The sequence below is a fragment of the Cervus elaphus genome, chromosome 12, assembly GCF_910594005.1.
Source record: "Cervus elaphus chromosome 12, mCerEla1.1, whole genome shotgun sequence".
Taxonomy (NCBI): domain Eukaryota; kingdom Metazoa; phylum Chordata; class Mammalia; order Artiodactyla; family Cervidae; genus Cervus; species Cervus elaphus.
This window is the reverse complement of record NC_057826.1, coordinates 25,712,677-25,733,980: the sequence shown is the minus strand read 5'-3', so window position 1 is coordinate 25,733,980 and position 21,304 is coordinate 25,712,677. Positions and strand designations below refer to the sequence as shown.

General features: G+C 38.3%; 1 protein-coding gene and 1 non-coding gene across 5 annotated transcripts in view; both read right to left on the bottom strand.

Annotated features, from left to right (window-relative positions):
- Window positions 1-212: 212 nt before the first annotated feature.
- Window positions 213-21,304, bottom strand: part of ZBTB25 (zinc finger and BTB domain containing 25) — a 22,624-nt gene continuing 1,532 nt past the window's right edge. For 3 of the 4 annotated variants that reach the window (XM_043919737.1, XM_043919739.1, XM_043919738.1), the window contains exons 2-4: window positions 10,511-10,690; window positions 6,559-7,502; window positions 213-1,624 (exon numbers count right to left, since the gene is read on the bottom strand). In XM_043919737.1, coding sequence (XP_043775672.1) covers window positions 1,398-1,624; window positions 6,559-7,502; window positions 10,511-10,683 — 1,344 coding nt within the window. In that variant the 5' untranslated portion in view covers window positions 10,684-10,690 and the 3' untranslated portion in view covers window positions 213-1,397. Of the gene's footprint in view, window positions 1,625-1,667; window positions 7,503-10,510; window positions 10,691-21,304 lie in introns of those variants that run through there. The other variant, XM_043919740.1, reaches the window with a different exon arrangement.
- On the bottom strand, window positions 12,864-12,935 carry TRNAC-ACA. The gene has a single exon. It is a non-coding gene; the product is annotated as a tRNA-Cys (tRNA).

The window sequence follows — 21,304 nt, the reverse complement described above, 5'->3', positions numbered from 1 at the left end:
TCCGACTCTTTGCGACCCCGTGGAATGCAGCACGCCAGGCTTCCCTGTCCTTCACCATTTCCTGGAGTTTGCTGAAACTCATGTCCATTGAGTCGGCAATGCCGTTCAACCATCTCATCCTCTGTTGTCCTCGTCTCCTCCTGCTTTCTGTCTTTCCCAACATCAAGGTCTTTTCCAATGAGTCAGCTCTTTTTATCAGATGGCCAAAGTATTGGAGTTTCAGCTTCAGCATCAGTCCTCCCAATGAATATTCAGGACTCATTTCCTTTAGGATGGACTGGTTGGATCTCCCTGCAGCCCAAGGGACTCTCAAGAGTCTTCTCCAACACCACAGTTCAAAAGCATCAATTTTTCAGCACTCAGCTTTCTTTATAGTCCAACTCTCACATCCATACATGACTACTGGAAAAACCATAGCTTTGACTAGACGGACCTTTATCAGCCTAGTCAAAGCTATGTGAAAGACTTTTAAAAGGTACACTGGTGCCACCTTATGGCCAAATTAAATATTTATACAAATTACAACTTATGATCACATTTTAATTTCCCAGAGAACTTATTAGGGACACAATTGTTTAGTTCAAAGATTATATGAGTAGATTTTAGGCTGTCCTGTTGCTTAATTTATCTATAATTTTTAATAATCACATTTTTATCTTTGAAAAGATGGGATAAAGTTAATACAAATAGAAATTTAATTCTTGGCACCACTGACATTTTGGCTGGACGATTCTTTGTTGTGGGGGCTACACTCTGTGCTGTAGGCTGTTCAGAACACCCCTGATTTACCTACCCACTAGAAACCAGCAGCAAGCTTCTCCAAGCCCCACCCAGCTGTGACAAGCACCTCCACACTGCTAAAGGCCACCGTGGTGAGGGGGACCAGCCAGTGTGATTAGGAACTGTGTGTGTCAGCCTGACAGGGCCGCAGGGCACCCAGAATGTGGTCAACCATTAATATGGGCGTGTCCCTGTTTCTGAATGAGTTAACATTTGACTCAGTAGACTGAGTGAAGACTTCCTCTCTCAAGTGAATAGCTCTCCTACAATCAACTGAAGGCCTGAACTGAACAAGGCTGACCCTCCTGAGAATAATGGAGCTTCTGCCTATTAAGCTGGGACAGTGGTCTTTTCCTGCCTTTATGAGTCTCAAGCTGCAAAGTTTGGACTGGAACTACCTCACCCGCTCCCCTGGGTCTCCAGCTTGCCACCTGCAGATCTTGGGACTTGGCCTCCATATTTGCATAAGCCAATTCTTTATAATCAGTCAATCAATCTCTTTCTCTCCCTTTCTCCCTCTCTCACAAACACAGACACATACACACACAGTGTGGTTCTGTTTCTCTGGAGAACCCCGATTAATACATCCTGGCTAAGAATCGCTGTTGCAGATTCCGCTACTGGAGGGATAGTAAAAAGGGAAGAGAGAAAGGAGCAAAGCAAGAAACTTCCAGGAAAGTACTAGATACTACCTTTCTTTCCAGAGATGGCAGCTGGGAAGCACTACAGACTATGGTTGATAAGAACTGGACCCACTGATGCATTTTTGCATCACACATCCAAAATATTACCTGGTAGAGACTACTTACCTCAACACTAGGAAGACAACATTTGGCAGACACTGCTGTAAAATAAGAACACATTCTATAAGCTGAGCTAATAAAAAGTTTTGTTTATGATCAAGCCACATTAATTTATTTGTCATGATAAAATACATGAAATTCACTGTTTTCATTCCAAATGGAGAATACAAAACTTTCTGAAAGAATATTTCTGAAGCAAACTCACAGTACATTAGGTGGAAGAGTTTAAGCATACAATATATTATTGATTTCAGTCTCTTGTATTATATGTTACTATGTGTTAGTAGTACTTTGAAGATTTCTTCAGGGGGCCTTTTTCATTGTACAGGTTTTGGGGTTTTTTTTTTTGGTTTTGGGGTTTTTTTGCCTGTGCCACATAGCTTGTGGGATCTTAGTTCCCCAACCAGGGATCAAGCCCAGGCCCTCAGCAGTGAAAGCAGAGTCCTAACTACTGGACAACCAGGAAATTTCCCTTTTCCTTTTTTTTTTTTGGTTTAAGTTTTTGAAATCCAAGTTTCTTTGAAAGCATTTTAAGTTGATATTTGATTTAATCTGACTAAATGACTATTTGGCACAAAATAGAAGAGTTGATGACAGTCCACCAATCGCACTGGAACAATATCTGCTAAGTAATCAAGTGTGGACAGATACACACTGAAGCAAAAAGGGTTCTGCAGGTCTTGAAGACAAAAATCACAGTCTGTAACTCCTTACATTTAAGACAGACAGGCTAAGGACTGTATAATCTCACCAGTCTTCAGAAAGTTCAAGCATACAAAAACAGAAGTACAGCAAAGAATAATAATTTACAGATTTCATTCTCAGGAATTTAAAAATTAATTATAATAAAATACCACAGAGCTACATTTAGTTTAAAACATACAAAGATACAAGTTACCTTATGAAATTTCTTCACACGGCCTATTTTTTACCTCAATTAGACAAAAAATGGATACTTGTCAAGGATCTGAGTTACAACGTCAAGAATTCACCTGTGCAAATAAACGTCAATGGAATTATACATTTTCCAGACTATCTTTTTCCATGATTAATAAGTATTTCCTTCAGTTTTAAGTGAAACCTTTTCCAATACTATTTTGATAGAACATAATAAATTACTATGTTATTAACCCTACTCTATTTCTTGTCTCTATCTACTTTTTAGATGATCTACATCAAAGAAATGAAAATGGTATTTTCTCCACTGCTTTTGTTCCTTTTCCTATATGTAAACAATGTTTGGGGGAACTTTCAATAACACTGAACTTGGAAAGTTTTCATTCCCAATAATGCCAAAGAATTACTATCTTTCTTGTTAAAGGCTAAAGAGAAATACTTATGATTAAACTAAGGTAGCATAGGAATTCTAGCAACTCTGCTGTTTCTAGAATATTTGTAAAAAGTAAAAATTTTGCCAATTAATTATTGAGTATTAAATAGCACATGACTGCCTCTGAAGACATTCTAGAATTTATCAGTTGGAATACTAAAGTTAAAGGTTTAGCTACATAAAAAATGCAGAATGTAGTTTTCTTTATATGGTTGGGTTTTTTTAAAAGTCTTTATTGAATTCGTTACAATACAGCTTCTGTTTTTATGTTTTGGTTTCTTGACCCATGAGGTATGTGGGATCTTAACTCCCTGACCAAGGACTGAACCGGCACCCTCTGTGTTGGGAAGTGAAGTCTTAACCACTGGACCACTGGAGAAGTCCCTATATGGTTGGTTTTTATCAATAATACTGATATAACTTACCACAATTTTAAAACAAATCCTCACAACACCCCTGTGAGGTAGGGATTGCTTTCACACACTTTACAGATGGGAAAGTGAATAATAATTCAGAGAAAGAAATAATAATTTCAAGAGTTAAATCCAGAAATGTTGGTTTTCTTATAAGGCAGACTACACTTATCAGATACTGAGTTTAACAATACGCTAACAAGAACAAATACTGCAACAGTCTGTTTTCCTCCAGAAAACAACTATATGTGGGATCTAGAAAAAAGGGAAAATTCTAAGCTGATCCAAAGGGGAAATGTCTGTTTAGCACTTGCCTGATACACTAAGGTGCACGCAGCATTTCCAGTTTTAAGAGTGTGACAATCATTATGCAGACAATACTATATGGCTAACATAACAGCTCCATTTTATAAATGATGTAGTCAAAATTAAAGCCTTTAGCTGGAGGTACTTTTTTATACAAGGTAGATTTTCTTAGGAATCATGTCTTTAAAAATACTCAGGGCACAATATTAGTTACAAAATAATTTTTAAAATATTCCTGTTGAACAAATGAAAAAGATAAAACTGGAATCATTCCCCACACCACTACTCACTGGCTCTCTGGAACCAAGATTTGGGGATTTTTTCTATAAAATGGAGTATTCATTTTCCCACTTCCTAATACAGACAGAATACTATGAAGATGAAGGAAAGAACACTTGCTTTGAATTCCTAATATTAAAAGGAACCTTATGAATAAGAATAAAAATACAGTTAATCACTCCTTTCTTAACACTCAACAAAGTAGATAAATGTCTGCTTTAAGTTAACGTCTATTATGGACAGTCAGTCAAAAGCAAACTCCTGCCTCATCCAGACTCTGCCTTGAACTGCTGTCCTACCCACAACTCATATGCACACTAAATCCCACCCTTTAAGCTACACACACTTTTTGGGTCAAGGACTAATGACTGAGCAAGTAGGAAAGAAAACAGAACAGAAAAATCAAGAAAATTTTTATCTAAACAAGGAAAAATAAAATTTTACTTGCAGGAGGCTAGGGAATATATCCAGAATAGCCTAAGATACATGAAATCAACGTTAATATTTGTGTTCACCTTATGTGATGAAATCATTGAGGACAGTGTAAGTTTGAATAATTGCTGAAATGATTTAAGAATATGATTAGATGAAGTTCTGATACTAAAGAGCAATACATTTGTTTTAACTACTGACTGATACAACTGACTTTGCATCAATAGCTACTTAGATTTTGCTCTTAGCATGTTAATCCTGACCCCACAAGGCTTCACATCCTTGTCTAGGACAGTTCAACCACCTTAGATAATGCCCATTCGTTTTCCTCATCCACTTCTTAAGAAAAACTTACCATTTCATAATCTACCTAAACTCACTGATAACTCAGAGAAATTCCTTGCACCCTTAAAACGAGATGGATTTCTCTCTGAGCTCCCTCCTGACTAAACTCAGATACTTAAGGAACTCTGATGTCAGGAATTGTAAAGTGTGTAGTCATCAGGGAGATTAGAGTTTTTGTATGCAGTTAAATTCTAAGTTGTAGAAACCAAATTTATTAAATTTACTAAAATACTTGTGAGAGTTAGAATTTAACAGGGCAACACACAAAAAAGACGAGGGTGTTCTAAAGCCTCTCTCTTTGGTTATTCTTGACTATCTAGTATTTAAAATTTAAACATATCAGAAACAATTTAGATCTATCCTCTATGGTGAAGTTTGACCAACTTTTTCCCAGCTACACACAGCAGGAGAATCTGCCATTCGGTCCATTAATTTTAATTTTTCTGGAGTTTTAGCTTTGTAAATTTCACTATTAGAAAGGGGAGTTAAGTTGACTCACAGAGGGAAGGCTGGTCATGATTTTTAAACATAGTTCTAGTACACTGACTATATCTACTCTGCTGGTTTTATGTACCAGAAAAAAAGTGAAAACTGTGCCACTGAAAAAGTACCTGAAAAAGTACCTTTTCAGGTTTTTGTTAGAAAATTAATGTCAACTCAAGCAGCCTATAAAATCTTCTGATACTATGGATAGAAAGATAATTTGTATTCTATCATTTTCCTCTTAAGCTCATATAAACCTCTTGTCATAAAAAATCTCAAACTGCTCTTAAGTTCTTTAAGAAAACACTAGATTAAGGTAACAACACCAGGGTGTCAGTCCACACAGATGTGTCTGAACTGCTGTCTCTAACTCTGGAGGCATCTACGCTTACCTACGTATGTGTATCTTACTGACTCTCTAAGTTTTTGTATGTTTCCGACTCTTCTCTTTTTCTCTCTTTTAAATAAAATATTTTTTGAAAATGAGGTATGCTCAATGTTAAATAAATAAAGTCACATAATGGCAACCCACTTCAGTTTTCTTGCCTGGATAATCCAATGGACAGAGGAGCCTGGCAGGCTACAGTTCATGGGGTCACAGTCAGACACTTTGTGGGGTCACAAAGAATCATACCCCAGAATCTGTCTGAATGACTGAGCATGCATGCAAGATGTTGCCCAACTAGCAAATAAACAGTAATTTAAAACTACTCATGATTTGGTATAGTTATGCCCTCAAACAAATGTTTTATACATTATAACATATATTTATATACTAATATAACTATTAATTTCCTATATGGCAGAAAATATTTTAAAATAATCCTCATAGGGGCTTGATTCATGTGGAACATTAACCAAAAGTGATAGTTTAGAACATTCTTTAAAAAAGATTACACTTATTTCATATTCAATTTGCCTTTACAGATTCTACAACCTGAAAAAATTTCCATACTTCCACATTGATTTCTCATTTCTAAGTTGTCATTTAACTGAGGAAAAGGCAGCCCCAGTGGAAGGTTACATTTTGGCAGCAATGTATTGATAGATCTTTACAATAAAAAGATGTAGTATATACAACCTTAGAACTATGGACAAATGGTAAAGAACTTGAGGAGGAAAATAATTTATGAATAAAAAAACACATGTGGAATTCCTTTTTCAGAATTGATATAAAAATTCTGAAGGAAAAACTGCTACTCAACCAGGATCGTGTCCACATTTTCTTGTGTGAGTTCTGATTCTAAGGCACAAGATGAATCTAACTGTTCTTGTGACAAACGAGAACTTTTCAGGGGGATGTCAGACCAGCTGTCACAATATGGCGGAAATCTCTGGGCTAATGCATTACCGAACCTTTGGCACCGGTTATACCTGTAAGATTTACCTTTGTGTGTGTACATGTGCTCCAGCAATTGGCTCTTTCGGAGAAACTTATGACCACAGATGGTACAGCTGATTTTTCTTTTCCTTGAAAAAGAAAAATTACAGTTTAATTCTACTGGCTCGGTGTCTTTGGAGATCAAAGACACCTGACTGATCTGCAAAGGCTCTGTGGCACCCCGGTTTGAGAGGTCAGGCTGCTGCTCATTCTCCTTGACAATAAAGGAGCTGAGCCCGCGGCAGTCAAGAGCCTCGCTATTTTCATTAAGTGGATGCACTTCACCAAGGTCATTACTCTCCAGAATGGAAGCAGGGACACCAAATGGGAGGGATCCAGACACGTGGGTGTGGAGATGTTGTCTTAGATTACTACGGGAATCAAAACGTTCCCCACAGTAATGGCATAAGTGTATTTTGATACCGCTTTCGGTGAAAGTGGGGCCTGTCACCTCTGATGAAGGTGAGGGGCGGCTCTGGGAGATCACAGATTCTGGGTCACATCTCTCCTGCTTGATGGACACTGGGGGCTTCTGGTGCTCCTCCAAGGCCTGGGAGGCAGGATGGGCCCTCTGCTGGTCTGCAGTGCCATCATCCAGCCCAATAGCAAGAGAGAGCTGCAACTGGGGGTGGTCACCCTGGACAGCAGCTCTGTTTCCACTGTTATTGGAAGGAGCTTCCTTGACCTCCAGCCCTGGTTTGACAGCTGTTTTTTGGGTCGTTGAGATCTGAATGCCATATAAATTTGAGGACTGCACAGTCTCTGGTGAGAACACTTGATTCATTTCAGTTGCAATGTGAGAAAGGTAGTCGGCGTGAAGAAATCGAATCCCTTCCTCCAAACGACTATGGTCCACAATCTGTTTTGGCCCTTTCCCCGTGTACATAATGTGCAACAAATAGCTGAATATGTCAGGCTGGATGTCAGTTGGTTGTATTTTTATGCATTCACTGTTAAAAACAAAAAAACAGACCCACACAGAATGAAACAACCCAGTTGGCCTTTTTAGTTAACAGCATACAGTCTTAGGCTAAAGCAGTTTCTTCCTAACTTCTAATTTAACAATCTGCCTTGATGAAACACAGTAACAAAAGCTCAGATTTTCATTGTATACCAGTTTTATGGCCCAGCACCAAGTCTTCAGGTATTCAATCTACTGCCTAAAGTTAAGAAACACAGATATTCTGATTAGTTCAACATTTAGTGACTCCCAAGTGATATGCACTTAAACTGCATGCAGGGGGTAGAAAAATGGATAAAACAGATACCCTGCCCTTAAGGAACTTAACAGTCTATTGGGAATATAACCAAAAGAACTGAATTCAAGGAGTCAAACAGAAATCCACAAACCAATGGCATTTTACATTAACCAAAAGCAGAAAACCACCCAACTATCCATCAATAGATGAATGGAGAAACAAAATGCAGTATATACATACAGTGGAACGTTACTCAGCCATAAAAAGCAATCAGGTTCTGATATATACTACAACATGGATGAATCCTGAAAACATGCTAAATGAAATAAGCCAGACACAACAGGACAAATTTTATATGATGCCACTTGTAAGAAACATCTAGATTTGGAAAATTCAGAGACAGAAAATAGATTAGAGGTTACCGGGAACTTGAGAGTGGAGAGGATGGGGGTTTATTATGTAATGGTTACAGTTTCTTTCTGGGGTGATGAAAAGTTTTAGAAATAGGTAATGGTGATAGTTACACAACACTGTGGATATGATTCATGCCCTTGAACTGTACAATTAATGGTTAAAATGGTAAATTTTATGTTTATATATATTTTGCCACAATAAAAAATAATTTAAAATTTTCAAAGGGCTTATTGGAATTGGTATCATATAGAATTTAAATCATACTCACCTTATTTTGGCTTCCAAGTATATTAATATATCTACTCTTTAGATCACAAATGAATACAAGTGTAATTTTGAAAAGCTTTAAATTAGTCTCAAGCCCAGTTTTTCACATATGAATCTAGAATTCAGAAGATAGATGGAAATAATCGTGTAACAAGAAATCAGGAAACACTGTTAAAATTAAGATAAAGAGAACCTGAGGGAGAGGTTAGATAACAAGGAACAATGGAATCAGTCGATGGACATACCTTCCCTGAAACGAAAGTTTGCCTCAACACATCAGAAAGCAGTCTGGATGCCAGCAATCCATTTCTTTAGTCCTGATATTTTAGGATTCCCTCTTAGGTTTCACTCTTACCTCTGACCCACTCACTGCCATGGTCTGTGGCAGGGTTTTTTTTTTTAGTATCAGCACAGAGGTCTTTTTAAGTGAGGAATTTTACTCAGCAGAAATATCACAGAGTAGGCCTGTTACCTATGCATCTCCTGAATTTAGCCTAGCATGGTGCCTGGTAAAAAACAGGTGTTTTAAGAGCTAAACCAACTCACTGCTCTCAAATGAGGCTGATGTGAAGGTAGCGTTCCTAATCTAGTTTCTACATTGACACTTAAATTGGAGAGGAAACTTGTGTGTGCTGGAAAAGGCTACCCATGACCTGTCCCGGACTCTAATCTCCTCTCCCCTTTTTATCATACATGCCAATCATTCTGATTTACTCCATTTTTTGAATGTGCTAGCCTGGTTCATAGCTGCATATGTTTTCGTGCATTTATTTCCTCCACCTATAATTGCAATTATTGGCATTCCTCTGTAACATCTGAAAAACTCCTCCTGATCCTTTAAGATTCAGAGTCTCTGTAAAACCTTTCTAACCCTCTCAAAATAAGTCTGCTGACACTCCAGTCTACTTTGTGCAACACTTCGACTATAGACATCACAGAAATTATTAATAGCAGCAGCTAACAGTGCAAAGCTCTGATGCAAACACTTTAATATTATTAATCCATTTAATCATCTCAACACCATGGAGTGGATATACTAGTGTTTTACAGAGAAGGAAACTGAGGCACAAAGAGATCAATTACACTGCAATTATTTTCCTTACATGCATTACCTCTCTCTTAGACTATAAATGTCTTTTTTCTATTTTTGGCCAAGCCACCTGGCCTGTGATCTTAGTTCCCTGACCAGAGATCGAACCTGCGCCCCCTGCAGGGGAAGTACAGAGTCTTAACCACTGGACTGCCAAAGAAATGCCAAAAGTAAGGTCTTCTAAAAAAGCAAAGTGTTCCATCACTTTTAACCTAAGATGCATTAAAGCTATTCTTTACCAAGAACTCAGAATCTGGATACCATTTTATACCCCTCTCCCTATCCATGTTGAGTTAACCTAAATTAAAAAAAAATTTTTGAAGAAATATTCGAAACAAATGACCTTTGAATTACAATATGGAATATCGGCCCACCCTCCGTGGGGACGGCGCCACTGGACCCAGGGTCGAATTCAGCGGCGCGGCCAGAAACTGGGGCTGAGGACACCGCTGCCCGCTGACAGGCGGAGCCCGCAGAGGAAAGAAGGGTGGAACCGACTGCCCCGCCCATCGGCGGGGCTCCTCGCCACCACCACGAGGTGGGTGGAGTTATGACATTGAAATCTTGCTATGAAAATGTTAAGGAAAGAAATCAACAACTTAGTGACTAAGAGTACAGATTTGCATTTGAGTTTCACTTATTAGCTGTGCGTGTAATCCTAGATGGACAAGTTACTTAATAACTCAATCACAGTTTCTTTTTCCCTAAGAAAGTATGGATAACGGTAGAATTTACATTAGATACATGCTTAGTGGTTGGTTATGGGATTAAACAAATAAATAAACTTTACTTATTATTGTTTTAATTCTTATCTTCCACCATGGATTCTATACAGAGCTTAATTACAGATGTGTAAAAAAATGATAATTTTTTTTATTATTTACTAAGGTGATCCCATAAAAAAAGAATACCCAAAATGATGTTATAATAAAGCTTAGCTATATCACGGTATTAAAAATTCTTCTGATTTACAAAAGCACCTCCTTACCTTGTTTGGTGAATAAATATCATCTTGAAATAGTTAGAAAAAGCAGCAAGCACTGCTCTGTGGGCTTTGAAGTAGACGTCTCCAATAGCAACGGTGCAATCACACAGAAAACCAAATTCTCGCTGCATGTTCAGCTGCTGCAGAAGGACAAGGCTATGGCTAGCTGTGTCCATTGTGGCTCTGAGAAAAAGGACAATATATATATATTTTATTTACCAAATTGGCTATAGTTCACACAAACCTACAGAGGACTGGGAGACCTAAATCTAAATGAAATTACTCAACAGTTTTCAATACTGTTAATCTAACCCTAAACTTAGCTAACATTAAATACCCCATTATGAATAACTGATATCAACCCTACTGAAAATGTTAACACATGGCATTTTTAAAATCTGGTAAGAAAGTGACTTGCCCTGGGTGCCAAAGATGTGAAAGAGGAAGTCTGTCCTTTTTTATCTATGTGACCACAATGTTTCTAGTCCTCAGTTTCCTCACTGGCAAAAATGCGAATGAGGTACTGATCTTTGCCTCAGGGCCAGATGAGATAAGTTACATGAAAAGCACCTTGCAATGGAAACTACTGTTCAAATGTCAACTATAAATGTTAATAACATTACAGTGTGTCCTGGCTAGGCAAGAGCTCTCCCTGCTCCTTAGGGATCCTCTGCATACTCAGGGGACACTGGTCGCCTATCATATAAAGTTTGGGAAACTTATCAGTCACAGAAGCCCTTAAAATAGATGTCACACCACATGGGGCTTGGAGCCCAGTGGGAAAGAACCTAAGCCCTGATCTTAACTGGACTCAGACACAGACAAGCATGGAGGTTCCCGAAGAAGTAGAATGCTGGATGGGACCACTGCTCTGGGGGTGGGGGTGGGGGTTGGTGGGGAATCATGCCTCCTGAAGAACGTGCAAAAGAATTCTGGTGGAGAAGCCTAGTGTGAGCAGAGCAGCAAGAACATTTGAGGGCGCCCTGAAAGCGGGAGGGTGTGCCGTCCTCTCCATCCACCTTCTCCACCTCAACTGTGCAGAGAGCCCTGATGCTTCAAAGAGAAGGCAGCTGTGGCATAAAGGGCATCACTAGGGTCTGGGAGAACCTCCTCTAAAAGAGCAGGTCCTAAAAAAAGAATGAAGCTTTCTCACTAACCAGACAGATCAAAGTCTTAAGGAGGTCAGTGATGAGAGTGGGGGGTTAGCTGTCGAGACTGGCAGTAGCTTGGGATGCAAAATGCTGAGTGATGGGTAATAAAAATCGTCAACTGTTTATAATGTTTCCTGTGTGTCAGGAATTTTTCACTCATTTACTTTTCAATACAATTCTACGAGAAAGGAAATAATCAATCCATTTTACAGGTGAGGAAACAATCAGCACAGAGAGTTAACTGACCCAAGATCACGCTGCTAGTGAGATGCAGAGCTGGGGATTCAAACCTGGGCACTGGACTCCAGTCCCCCAGGGTCCTCCTCTCCACCTCCCAGAAAAAGACACCACCCACCAACTCAAGGAGCAGAGGGAACAGTCAGCAAGCACCCTGGGAAGTCTCAGAGGAATACCTGGAAAGAAGAACCAGGGAGAAACCCAGATTCCTGCTACTTAAGCAAATGTGACACAGCAAAATAAACATTTAAAACTGGTAAAAACTAAAGCAATTATTACTGATAAAAGGTTAAAGCTATTTTTGTTAAAACCATGTATTTAATGTACTAATATGGAATAATCTCCAATACATACTAAGTAAAAAAAGAGCAAAATGTAAAATTGTGTAGAGAAGACTACTATTTATGAAAAAGTGGTAGAGTGGTTATTTTATTTTTAAAGGTGGGGTAAGAATTTATGCATAAATATATTCTTGTTTATGTAAACATGTCTGGAAAGGTTCAAAGAAACCACTTTCCTTTCTGCCAGGGAAACTAGGGAGCAGGGACTTAAGGGGGGGGGGGGGGGGAACTATCCTGTTTGAATATGCTGAAGTATTTCAGATAAGTAGATAAAGAGAACAATGTAACAAGCACCCACCTCCCATGCACCTGGCCCTGGGCACAGAAAGTAAACAATTACAAATAGGGTAGAAAACCACTGCATTTCTCCCTCATTCTATCCCCTACCCACCCCCTACTCCTTGCCTCCAAAGGCAACCACCATCTTGATTTAGTGTTTATGACTCTACTGTACATTATCATATTTCTACTCCATATGTATATATCCCTTGAAAGTGAAAGTGAAGTAGTTCAGTCGAGTCCGACTCTTTGGGACCGCATGGACTGTACCCTACCAGGTTCCTCCGTCCATGGGATTTTCCAGGCAAGAATACTGGAGCGGGTTGCCATTTTCTTCTCCAGGAGATCTTCCCAACCCAGGGATTGAACCCGGGTCTCCTGCATTGTAGGCAGATGCTTTACCATCTGAGCCACCAGGGAAGTCCCATATATCCCTTAAGAAGGTTTTTATATGAATAATATTATACTTTAAGAATCCTAAAACTGCTTTTAACTCTATATTCACACACTACTTTAAAAAATTCTCCTAATTCAGACATTAATAGTTTCCCCTGGTCCTCCCTCAAGTAACGAAACAAAACCCATATCCCTTTTTATCTCATTTTAAAAGCTTTTAAGCAGAAATAAAATAAGAAATTAAAATAACAGAAACAACAGCGACCTGAGCCTATCCTCTAAGAACATAATAAAAAATCCAAGTTGTGGGTATTGTTCCAAAAGGCCATTTAATCAAAAGTCATTATTTATTTTATCTACCAAATTTCCCTGATTCTAAAATACCACCAATTTATAAGGAGATTAAAAAACCAAATAAAAACTTTATATTGGATATTTCAGTATGTGAAAAACAGGTCTTAGATTCAATAAAATAGTTAAGCTTGAAGTACCTTAAACCAGTCTTACAAATTGTCTCCAAAAACCCCCCTTGGATCATAAACATTTTCAACAGTTCTCTCTCTCTCTCTCTCTCTCTATATATATATATATATATATACACACATGGTGTATATAAATAGTGCATTAGTATAGTGAACTATTGAACCATGTAGAAATGAAAATAGCACACACTAAAAAGTCACATATATAAAAATCTGTGGTTAATGGTCTATGAGTAACAGTTAAATTCACTTATCAAACAAATACTTTGTGAAGAGAAATTTAATAAAGGAAAGTATTTGAAAGCATGCACCGTACAAGGCACAGGGACAGAGAAAAATCACAGTGATGTTGCAGTCAATAAGCTAATAGGGGAGACAAAACATAAAACAGAGTAACTATGACATGAAGCAAAAGTGATTAAGTGCCGTAAGAGCAATTGGACAGCATGAGGGGGAGATAAATGACAGGAAACCCAATGAGAAATAAGCCATTAGAACTGGATTTAGATGAAAATGGAGAAGGTGAACATAGCATTCCAGGCAGGAAAAAATAAAAAGCCAGAATGAGTAAAATCATCATTAGGCCTGAGAATCAAGACTGCTCTAGTAGCAACAAATATAAAAGATTAACAAGGAAAAGGCATGGAGCAATAAAGACCAGCAAGTAGTCTTTCGTAACATCCAGATAATGGCAGTGGGAATGAAGAAAAGAATACAAGAAGATATACCAGATGGAGAACTGACAAGCATTGGCAGAGAACTGGATGTTGTCAGTCACAGGGAAGATCAAGTCAAAAGTGAGTTTCAGAATTCCAGCTTGGGCAACTGGAAGCATTCATTCATTCCTCGGGGTCCTATTTGCAGAGTGACTGCCATGTGCAGTGTTGATATACAGGTGGTATAGCAGAATGCCAGAGGAGAGGCACAGAAACTGACTTGGTAAGAGAGAAGCTTCACTTTGGATACAGTGAGTTTGAGGTGTCCACCCTAGGACATCTAAGTAGAAATGTTCAGTTACCAGTGGAGACAACAGGCAGCACTGGAGAGGAGGTCCTCCGAAATCACTGGGCTGAAGTCACCAGGAATGGATGGGATTGCCAAGTAAAATAAGAAAAGAGTAGGAAAAAAAGCTAAAAATGAATCCTTGAGAAACACGGATACAACTAGACAGACAAAGAGAAATAAGAAAATATATTGTTACTGAGGGAGGTAAAGAAAAGGTGGATCCTCTGAAGGGAATGGCAACCCACGCCAGTCTTCTTGCCTGGAGAACCTCATGGACAGAGGAGCCTGGCAGGCTACAGTCCACGGGGTCGCAAATAGTCGGACACGACGCAGCGACTCACACAACACGAGAAAAGGTAAGAACCTTTTAAAAAAAAAAAAAGAAAGAAAAGGCAAGAACCTTGATGGGAGGGGTGGCTGAGAGACATGGGGATGAGGCCTATTACAAACACCCCCCCAAGTGTGCTGACCAAGAGGTTTCTCTCAACTGGGAAAGAGCAAAGTATCTGATTCCAGTGGGATGTTAGAATGTTAGAAAGCAGAGGCCACTGAGGATAGGTACAGATAGAACAGGATATTGAGGGAACTACAGATCAAAGACTTTCAGGCCGAAGAGTGGTAGAATCTCTAGAAGCTGCGGATAGAATCAAAAGTATAAGTGCAGCAGTGAGCCATGGAGAAAAAAAAGGATCTTTTTTTTTTTTTTGATAGTGGGAAGCACATGGTTGAGGTAAGGAGAGAGAATCTCAGAGTACTCTTAGATGGCACTGGTTTACAAACTATGAAGTCAGTCTACATGCAGAGGAAAGAGGTGAGTTTAGGCCTTGAAAGAAACCCATTAATCCCTGATGTTAATACAAAGTGTTGACGTTTATAGAGAACTTTCACACACAGTAATTTCTCTTTCTGCTTCAGATACAGATCATTTCCATTTACCTATCTTCAAGTTCACCATCATTCCTTAACCCATTTTTTATCTCAGATATAGTTTCAGGACTAAAATTTTCATCTCACTTTTTCTATTTCTCTGCTGAGATTTCCAGTTTATTCACATATTATGACCTTATTTTCCTTTACACCCTTCAGCAGTTACAGTAGTTGCTTTAAATCTTCTCAGTTAAACCCAACCTCTGGGTCATCTTGGGGTCAATCTCAATTAGGATGATAGTTTCCTGTTTCTTCATGTGTCTCATCATTTTGGATAATATCTTAGACACTGTCATTACTAAAGATTCTAGGTACTATAATATTCTTCCAAACAGCACTGATGTTTTTTTGCTTTCTTTTTGCAAATTAAACAAATTTTTAGGCAAATTAAAATTTAAAAAATTAAATTTAAAAAAAAGTCTTTTTGTTTTGTTTTTGCAAATTAAACAAATTTTTAAGCAAATTAAAATTTAAAATTTAAATTTTAAGCAAATTAAACAAAATTTGCAAATTTGCAAATTAAACTCCCAAGTTCTGCCTCCACTATGGTTTGGGGTTTTTTTTTTTTTGTTAGGTGTGCTGTTTGGAGGCTGCTCAACACACATATACATTTCAGGGTTGGCAAGAGATTTAAGCTGAGTTTATATTCAGTATTTGGGGGTCCCTGCAACAACCTTTCTGGATTTTCCTACTTTCTACCTATATGGTCACTTTGAACTCTGTCCTCTTTTCTTCAAGCAAGACTACAGATTACTATCACAGTTTTAGGCATGCCCTCAGAGTTCCCAACTCGGGCCTTTCTCTGGTTAAAAGCCATAAAAATGGAAAACTATTCACAACTGTTCTGTTCTTCCAAGCGTAGACCTCCTTCTAGTTTCTGCTTGCTTTTTATCACTCTCTAATGCCATATGGTCGTTTTCAAACTTTTTTTCAAGTTTACAATTTTCACTTGCATAATTTTCCTGATAGAACTACTCAGTCATTACCCTTTATCAGTTTTTCTAAAGTTTTGTTCTCCAGATTTATTTACACTCTTAAGAAAAGTACTAAGGGCTGTTATGTGGGTTATGTTCATCACCATTTATCATATTCAGAATTAGAGTGAGAAATTTTAAAAATTTTAATGTTTAACAAAAAACCCATTACATATTAATATAAATAACACATATATTCCAAAACATAACTTCTTAAAGTGAGATGGGTGGCATCGGTTTTTAAAAATATTTATTTTTGGCTGCACTGGGTCTTCACTGCTTTTTGTGTATGTGTGTGGGCTTTCCCTAGTTGCAGCAAGCTGGGGCTACTCTTCGTTGCGGTGCGTGAGCTTCTCACAGCGGTAGCTCTCCTTGTTGCGGAACACAGACTCTAGGCACTTAGGCTTCAGTATCTGCAGCACGTGGGCTCAGAAGTTGCGGCTCGTGGGCTCTGGGGCATGTGGGCTTCAGTAGTTGCGGCACACAGTCTCAGTAGTTGCGGCTTAAGGGCTCTAGAGCATGCGTTTAGTAGCTGTGGCGTGTGGGCTTAGATGCTCCGCAGCACATGGAATCTTCCAACACCAGGGATTGAACCTGTGTCCCCTGTACCGGGTAGGTGGATTCTTATCCACTTTGAAGGGTGGCACTTATAGTCTGCAATCTTCTTTAATACCTGGCTTTAAAAACTATAGCTGGGTTCTTTTCTCTGCCTTTTCAATCAATCTATTGCCACATGTTGTTTTGGTTCAAATGTATTAAGAGAAACTGCCTGGCAAAAGGGAGATACTTGTAAACCCACTGAAAGAAATTCAGGAAACTTCAAGGTGTCCATGGACCACACTTTGAGAACCTCTCTCCGACACTATCTTTTTTTGATCCTATGAGGTACTAAAGCAGATCCTGTATTATTTCCATTTTCAGGTTAAGAAACCATAAGCTCAGAGAAGGCAGGAAAGGTACCCAAAATCAGATAACTACCCGTTAAATGGTACTGGCAGAACTTCAAGTCTGATCTTAAACTCAGTACCCTTTCTTCAAAAATCCCCATCTAGAACTATCAACATATATACTGATGGCAGATTTTGCAAGTATATTGAACCAAATAAGGGGATAAAATGTTTCAAGTTTATAAAATGAAATAAACTCAAATCTGTTAAATAAAAAGTCATATATATAAGTTCATTCAAACTTTTTTGCATTATAGACATGTCTTAAGGCAGCACAACCAGACTTTACCTCATGTTACTAGAACCAAAACATCACATAGTTAATTCAGAACGTTTTCTAATACAACTTACTTTACAAATTATTAGAGAGGCTTTTAATATAGCCTTTGCTCATCATTTTTTGTCTACTCATTTTATTTTCTTTAGTATGTGGAACAGTCAAAGTTTCTTATGTGTACAGAAACATCTTAGAAGTTACATGTGAGAAATTTTGGTGGAGATTTAAAATGTAAGAGAGGTTGCAATAAAATAACTTACCATTGTATTTACAAATGCTATAGCCAAATGTAATGGTGCTACATCTTAAAACGGTTTGTCTGTTATCAAAGTGATATTTATAATAATAGCACTGATATTTAAGAGACTACAAAAAATTGTTTACTTACTAGACTGTAATAACTCTGGATTAGCTCAATCTAAGTAAGCTAGAATAGTTTCAACGTTACCTTGATATCCAACATCTTTGAGTTTATTAAAAAAAAATCTTATAATAGACAGACTGGACTCTCAGATCTGGACTCTCAGATCTATGACAGCCAGAATAATGTCCTACAACATGCAACTTTTCATTCAGGCAGGCTATAAGACTTCAATAAAAGAATAAACAAAAGAAGTAAGACATCCGTTTCTCTGGAAAACACTTATTTTCTTTGTGGTTTCTACCACTGTTACTTTAATTATTAGGACATGGAGACAGGAAAGTTGGCCTAGGAATGTGTATAGCTTTTTTGAGATACTTACTCATGGCTATAAATACAAAGGTAAAAGCAGAAATATCCAAAGTGCTACTTACTAAGAATTTATATAATGATTTTAACTTTTTAATTTACCTTCACATGATTGTGGCAGTGTAATGTTTTATAACCAAGAGAAAGAATGTTTGCAGAAATCATTTTAGACCAGAATAGTGGCTCTAACTGCCTTGTAAAACCTTCCATGCAGAGCTGTACTGATGTCTGAGTCCTACTCCAGATTAACCCAAACAGAACTGCTGAGGGTGAGGCACAGAGCCTTTTTTAACATCCTCAGGTGATTCCTGGAGAAGTTAACAGCAACCCACTCCAGTATCTCTTGCCTGGAGAATTTCATGGACCGGGGAGCCTGGCAGGCTACAGCCTGTGGGGTAACAAAGAGCTGGACAGGACTGAGCGAATAACATACAGGTGATTCTAATATAATGCCTCAATTAAGAACCACTGCATTAGAAGAACAAGGGACCCAAGAAATCCAAGAGACTATTTCACACACTAAAATTACAGAGAAAAGCTATTTCACAAGAAGGGCTTAAAATGTGGGAATTATATGAATTACATTAAATGAACCAAAATCAACCACTGTCATTCTAATTTTAATTTTAAACTAAAAACTTGCCAGATCAAGAAACAGAAATACTCCCAAAGTAGTATGGGTCTTGGGGGCAGATGAAGCACATACCATTTTCAAACTTCTTTTTTAAAAGTACTTAGGAAAAAGAGGTATATTCACTCAGACACCATTATATCTATTTTTATAATATCTGAAAATCACATGGAAATTCAAAATCTGAAAAGTATTGTGTGAGGTAAAACCTGCAGTAATTCTAGGCATTTGCTACTGAAAATATCTCTGAGAATGTAAGAGAAGAGGGTAAGGAGCAGACGTGGTAGATGATACAGGAAGAGCAGTTAAGCTCTAGAAACCTTTAACGGAACAGGGGAAACGTTAGTTTGGGGCCTGCTGCCTGTTGGTAGACACAGCCAGCCTACTACATCTCTACCCCCATCTAACCAACACGTGGGATGCCTGATAAAGCCGCAATGCCAGGCAAACAAGAAAGCTAACACCGGTGAGTGCAAATTGCTGCTGGATCTTAAAAATATCAGAACCCTGTAAAGGAAAGGAAAAGTTTCCTCTCAGTCCACTAAAGAAAATTAAGTCTGCATTTCTGAAAGAAAAAGCAAACCACTGACAGGGCAGGAGAAAACTGGAAAACAACAATGCTGGTACAGACCTGGAATACAGTACAAACAAGAATGATTATAACTTCTGAATATAGATGAACCAAGGTTTCCTTTGCCATGGAATGTTCCACAAACACATTATCCACATGCATTAATGAAACCCTTTGCTTAAAGTGCCTAGGATTTCTCAGGAGGAATTAAAGAGCCGTTGTATGATTGATTTGTAACCAGGGAAATAATGAATTAGAAAAATATTCAAAAATAACTAACTTAACACTATAAACACTTTTTCTCCAGGTAAGACTTTTTTAAAAAAGAAAAAAAAAAAATTCCTGCTAGAAAAAGCAGATGTGTTAATAAATTCAACCAATAATCCTGAAACTACTGTTTACTTCAAACACTTTCTTTCCTCTTCCTCCACTCTCCCTAAGCAAGTTCAAGCAGCAATATCTTTTCTAGAGGAAATATTGTTAGTTATCAACAGCTATTATTATAGAGTAAATAGTATGTGTAAGGCCTTGTGCTAAATGCTCTATGTACACTATCTCTTTTAATCCTCACCATGACTATATGTATTCTTTTTTTTTATATGTATTATTTCTATTTCCACTTCACAGATAAGAAAAAACCTAGGCTTAGGACATACAACAAGCAAATAGTACAAAGTGGGGATCAAAAGCTATATTTGACTCCACAGCCTGTGCTGGTAACTATAAACTGGAACAGTATTTTTCTTAGCATTCTTCTCTCAAGAGACTGAAGTTCACATGCAATTTGGAATAAATAAGCAGAAAGGGGGCACAGGAAGTGGTGTAGAAGTACTTTATAATTTATCAAGATAAGAGCACCTGCACTGCTCTTTAAGACAAGGAAAAAACCTGCAATAATATAAAACCCCCAACTCTTTTCTGGCCTTTATTACTAAAATGTACAGGTTTTTCTTTAACAAGATGGTCAAGCACCATCTACGGACCATAGTAAATAAATCACTTTGGTTCAGTGTTGGGGAGGGCATTATGCAACACTTCCCAGCACAGCCCTGACCAGGATAATTTATGGCCAAGGCACTTGGGCCCCTCCTCCCCAGCTAGACAGCCTGGCTCCTCCGCACTCCCCTCAGGAGATAGGGTGGAAGCACACAGCTCTACTTTCTAAGGCATAGAGGGCAGCTGAAAGTCCTGCTCAGCCTCTCTGGGCAACCACAGGCGCCAATAAATCAGCCACAGGCGATTCACTCATCCCCTTCCTGGCTTGAAGTGGTAGCAAGATCTAATGCAAAAGAGCACTGACCAAACTTGGGAGATAAAGTGATTTAGCCTTGAATTCTACTGCAAATGACAGCATCATCGAAGCCAGGTAAATCTTTCTGAGCCTGTTTCCTTGCTTTTAAGATGGGAGACAATACTACCTCCATTTTGGTAAGTATTCATAATTCATCTATGAAAGAGCAGCGGGCCACTGCAGGTTGCTGTTGGGCTGTTTACTCAATAAACAAGGACCAAATCCATCTCTACCACCTCCAAATAAGACATTCAGAGCTGCGCTGGGAGAAAAGGTATAGCAAGTTATAGGAGGTCCCCTCCTGTCTTCTTGCTGATTATCCCTGTGATGTTCTACTGGTTCCTGAAAACCTCCCAACCATCAGGACTCATCCATTCTGCTTCCTATCCCATCAGTGTTTTGTTCTCTATTAAAGAGCTGATGTCTGATAACGGATTAATACTTTACTCTTAATTAAACCATATTCAGATTGCCAAAGTGATCTCTGGTGCCTTTACCCAAGGAAGCAACTAATGCTGCACATCTTGGTTATTCTTGCAGAAAATAGAGCTGAATGTT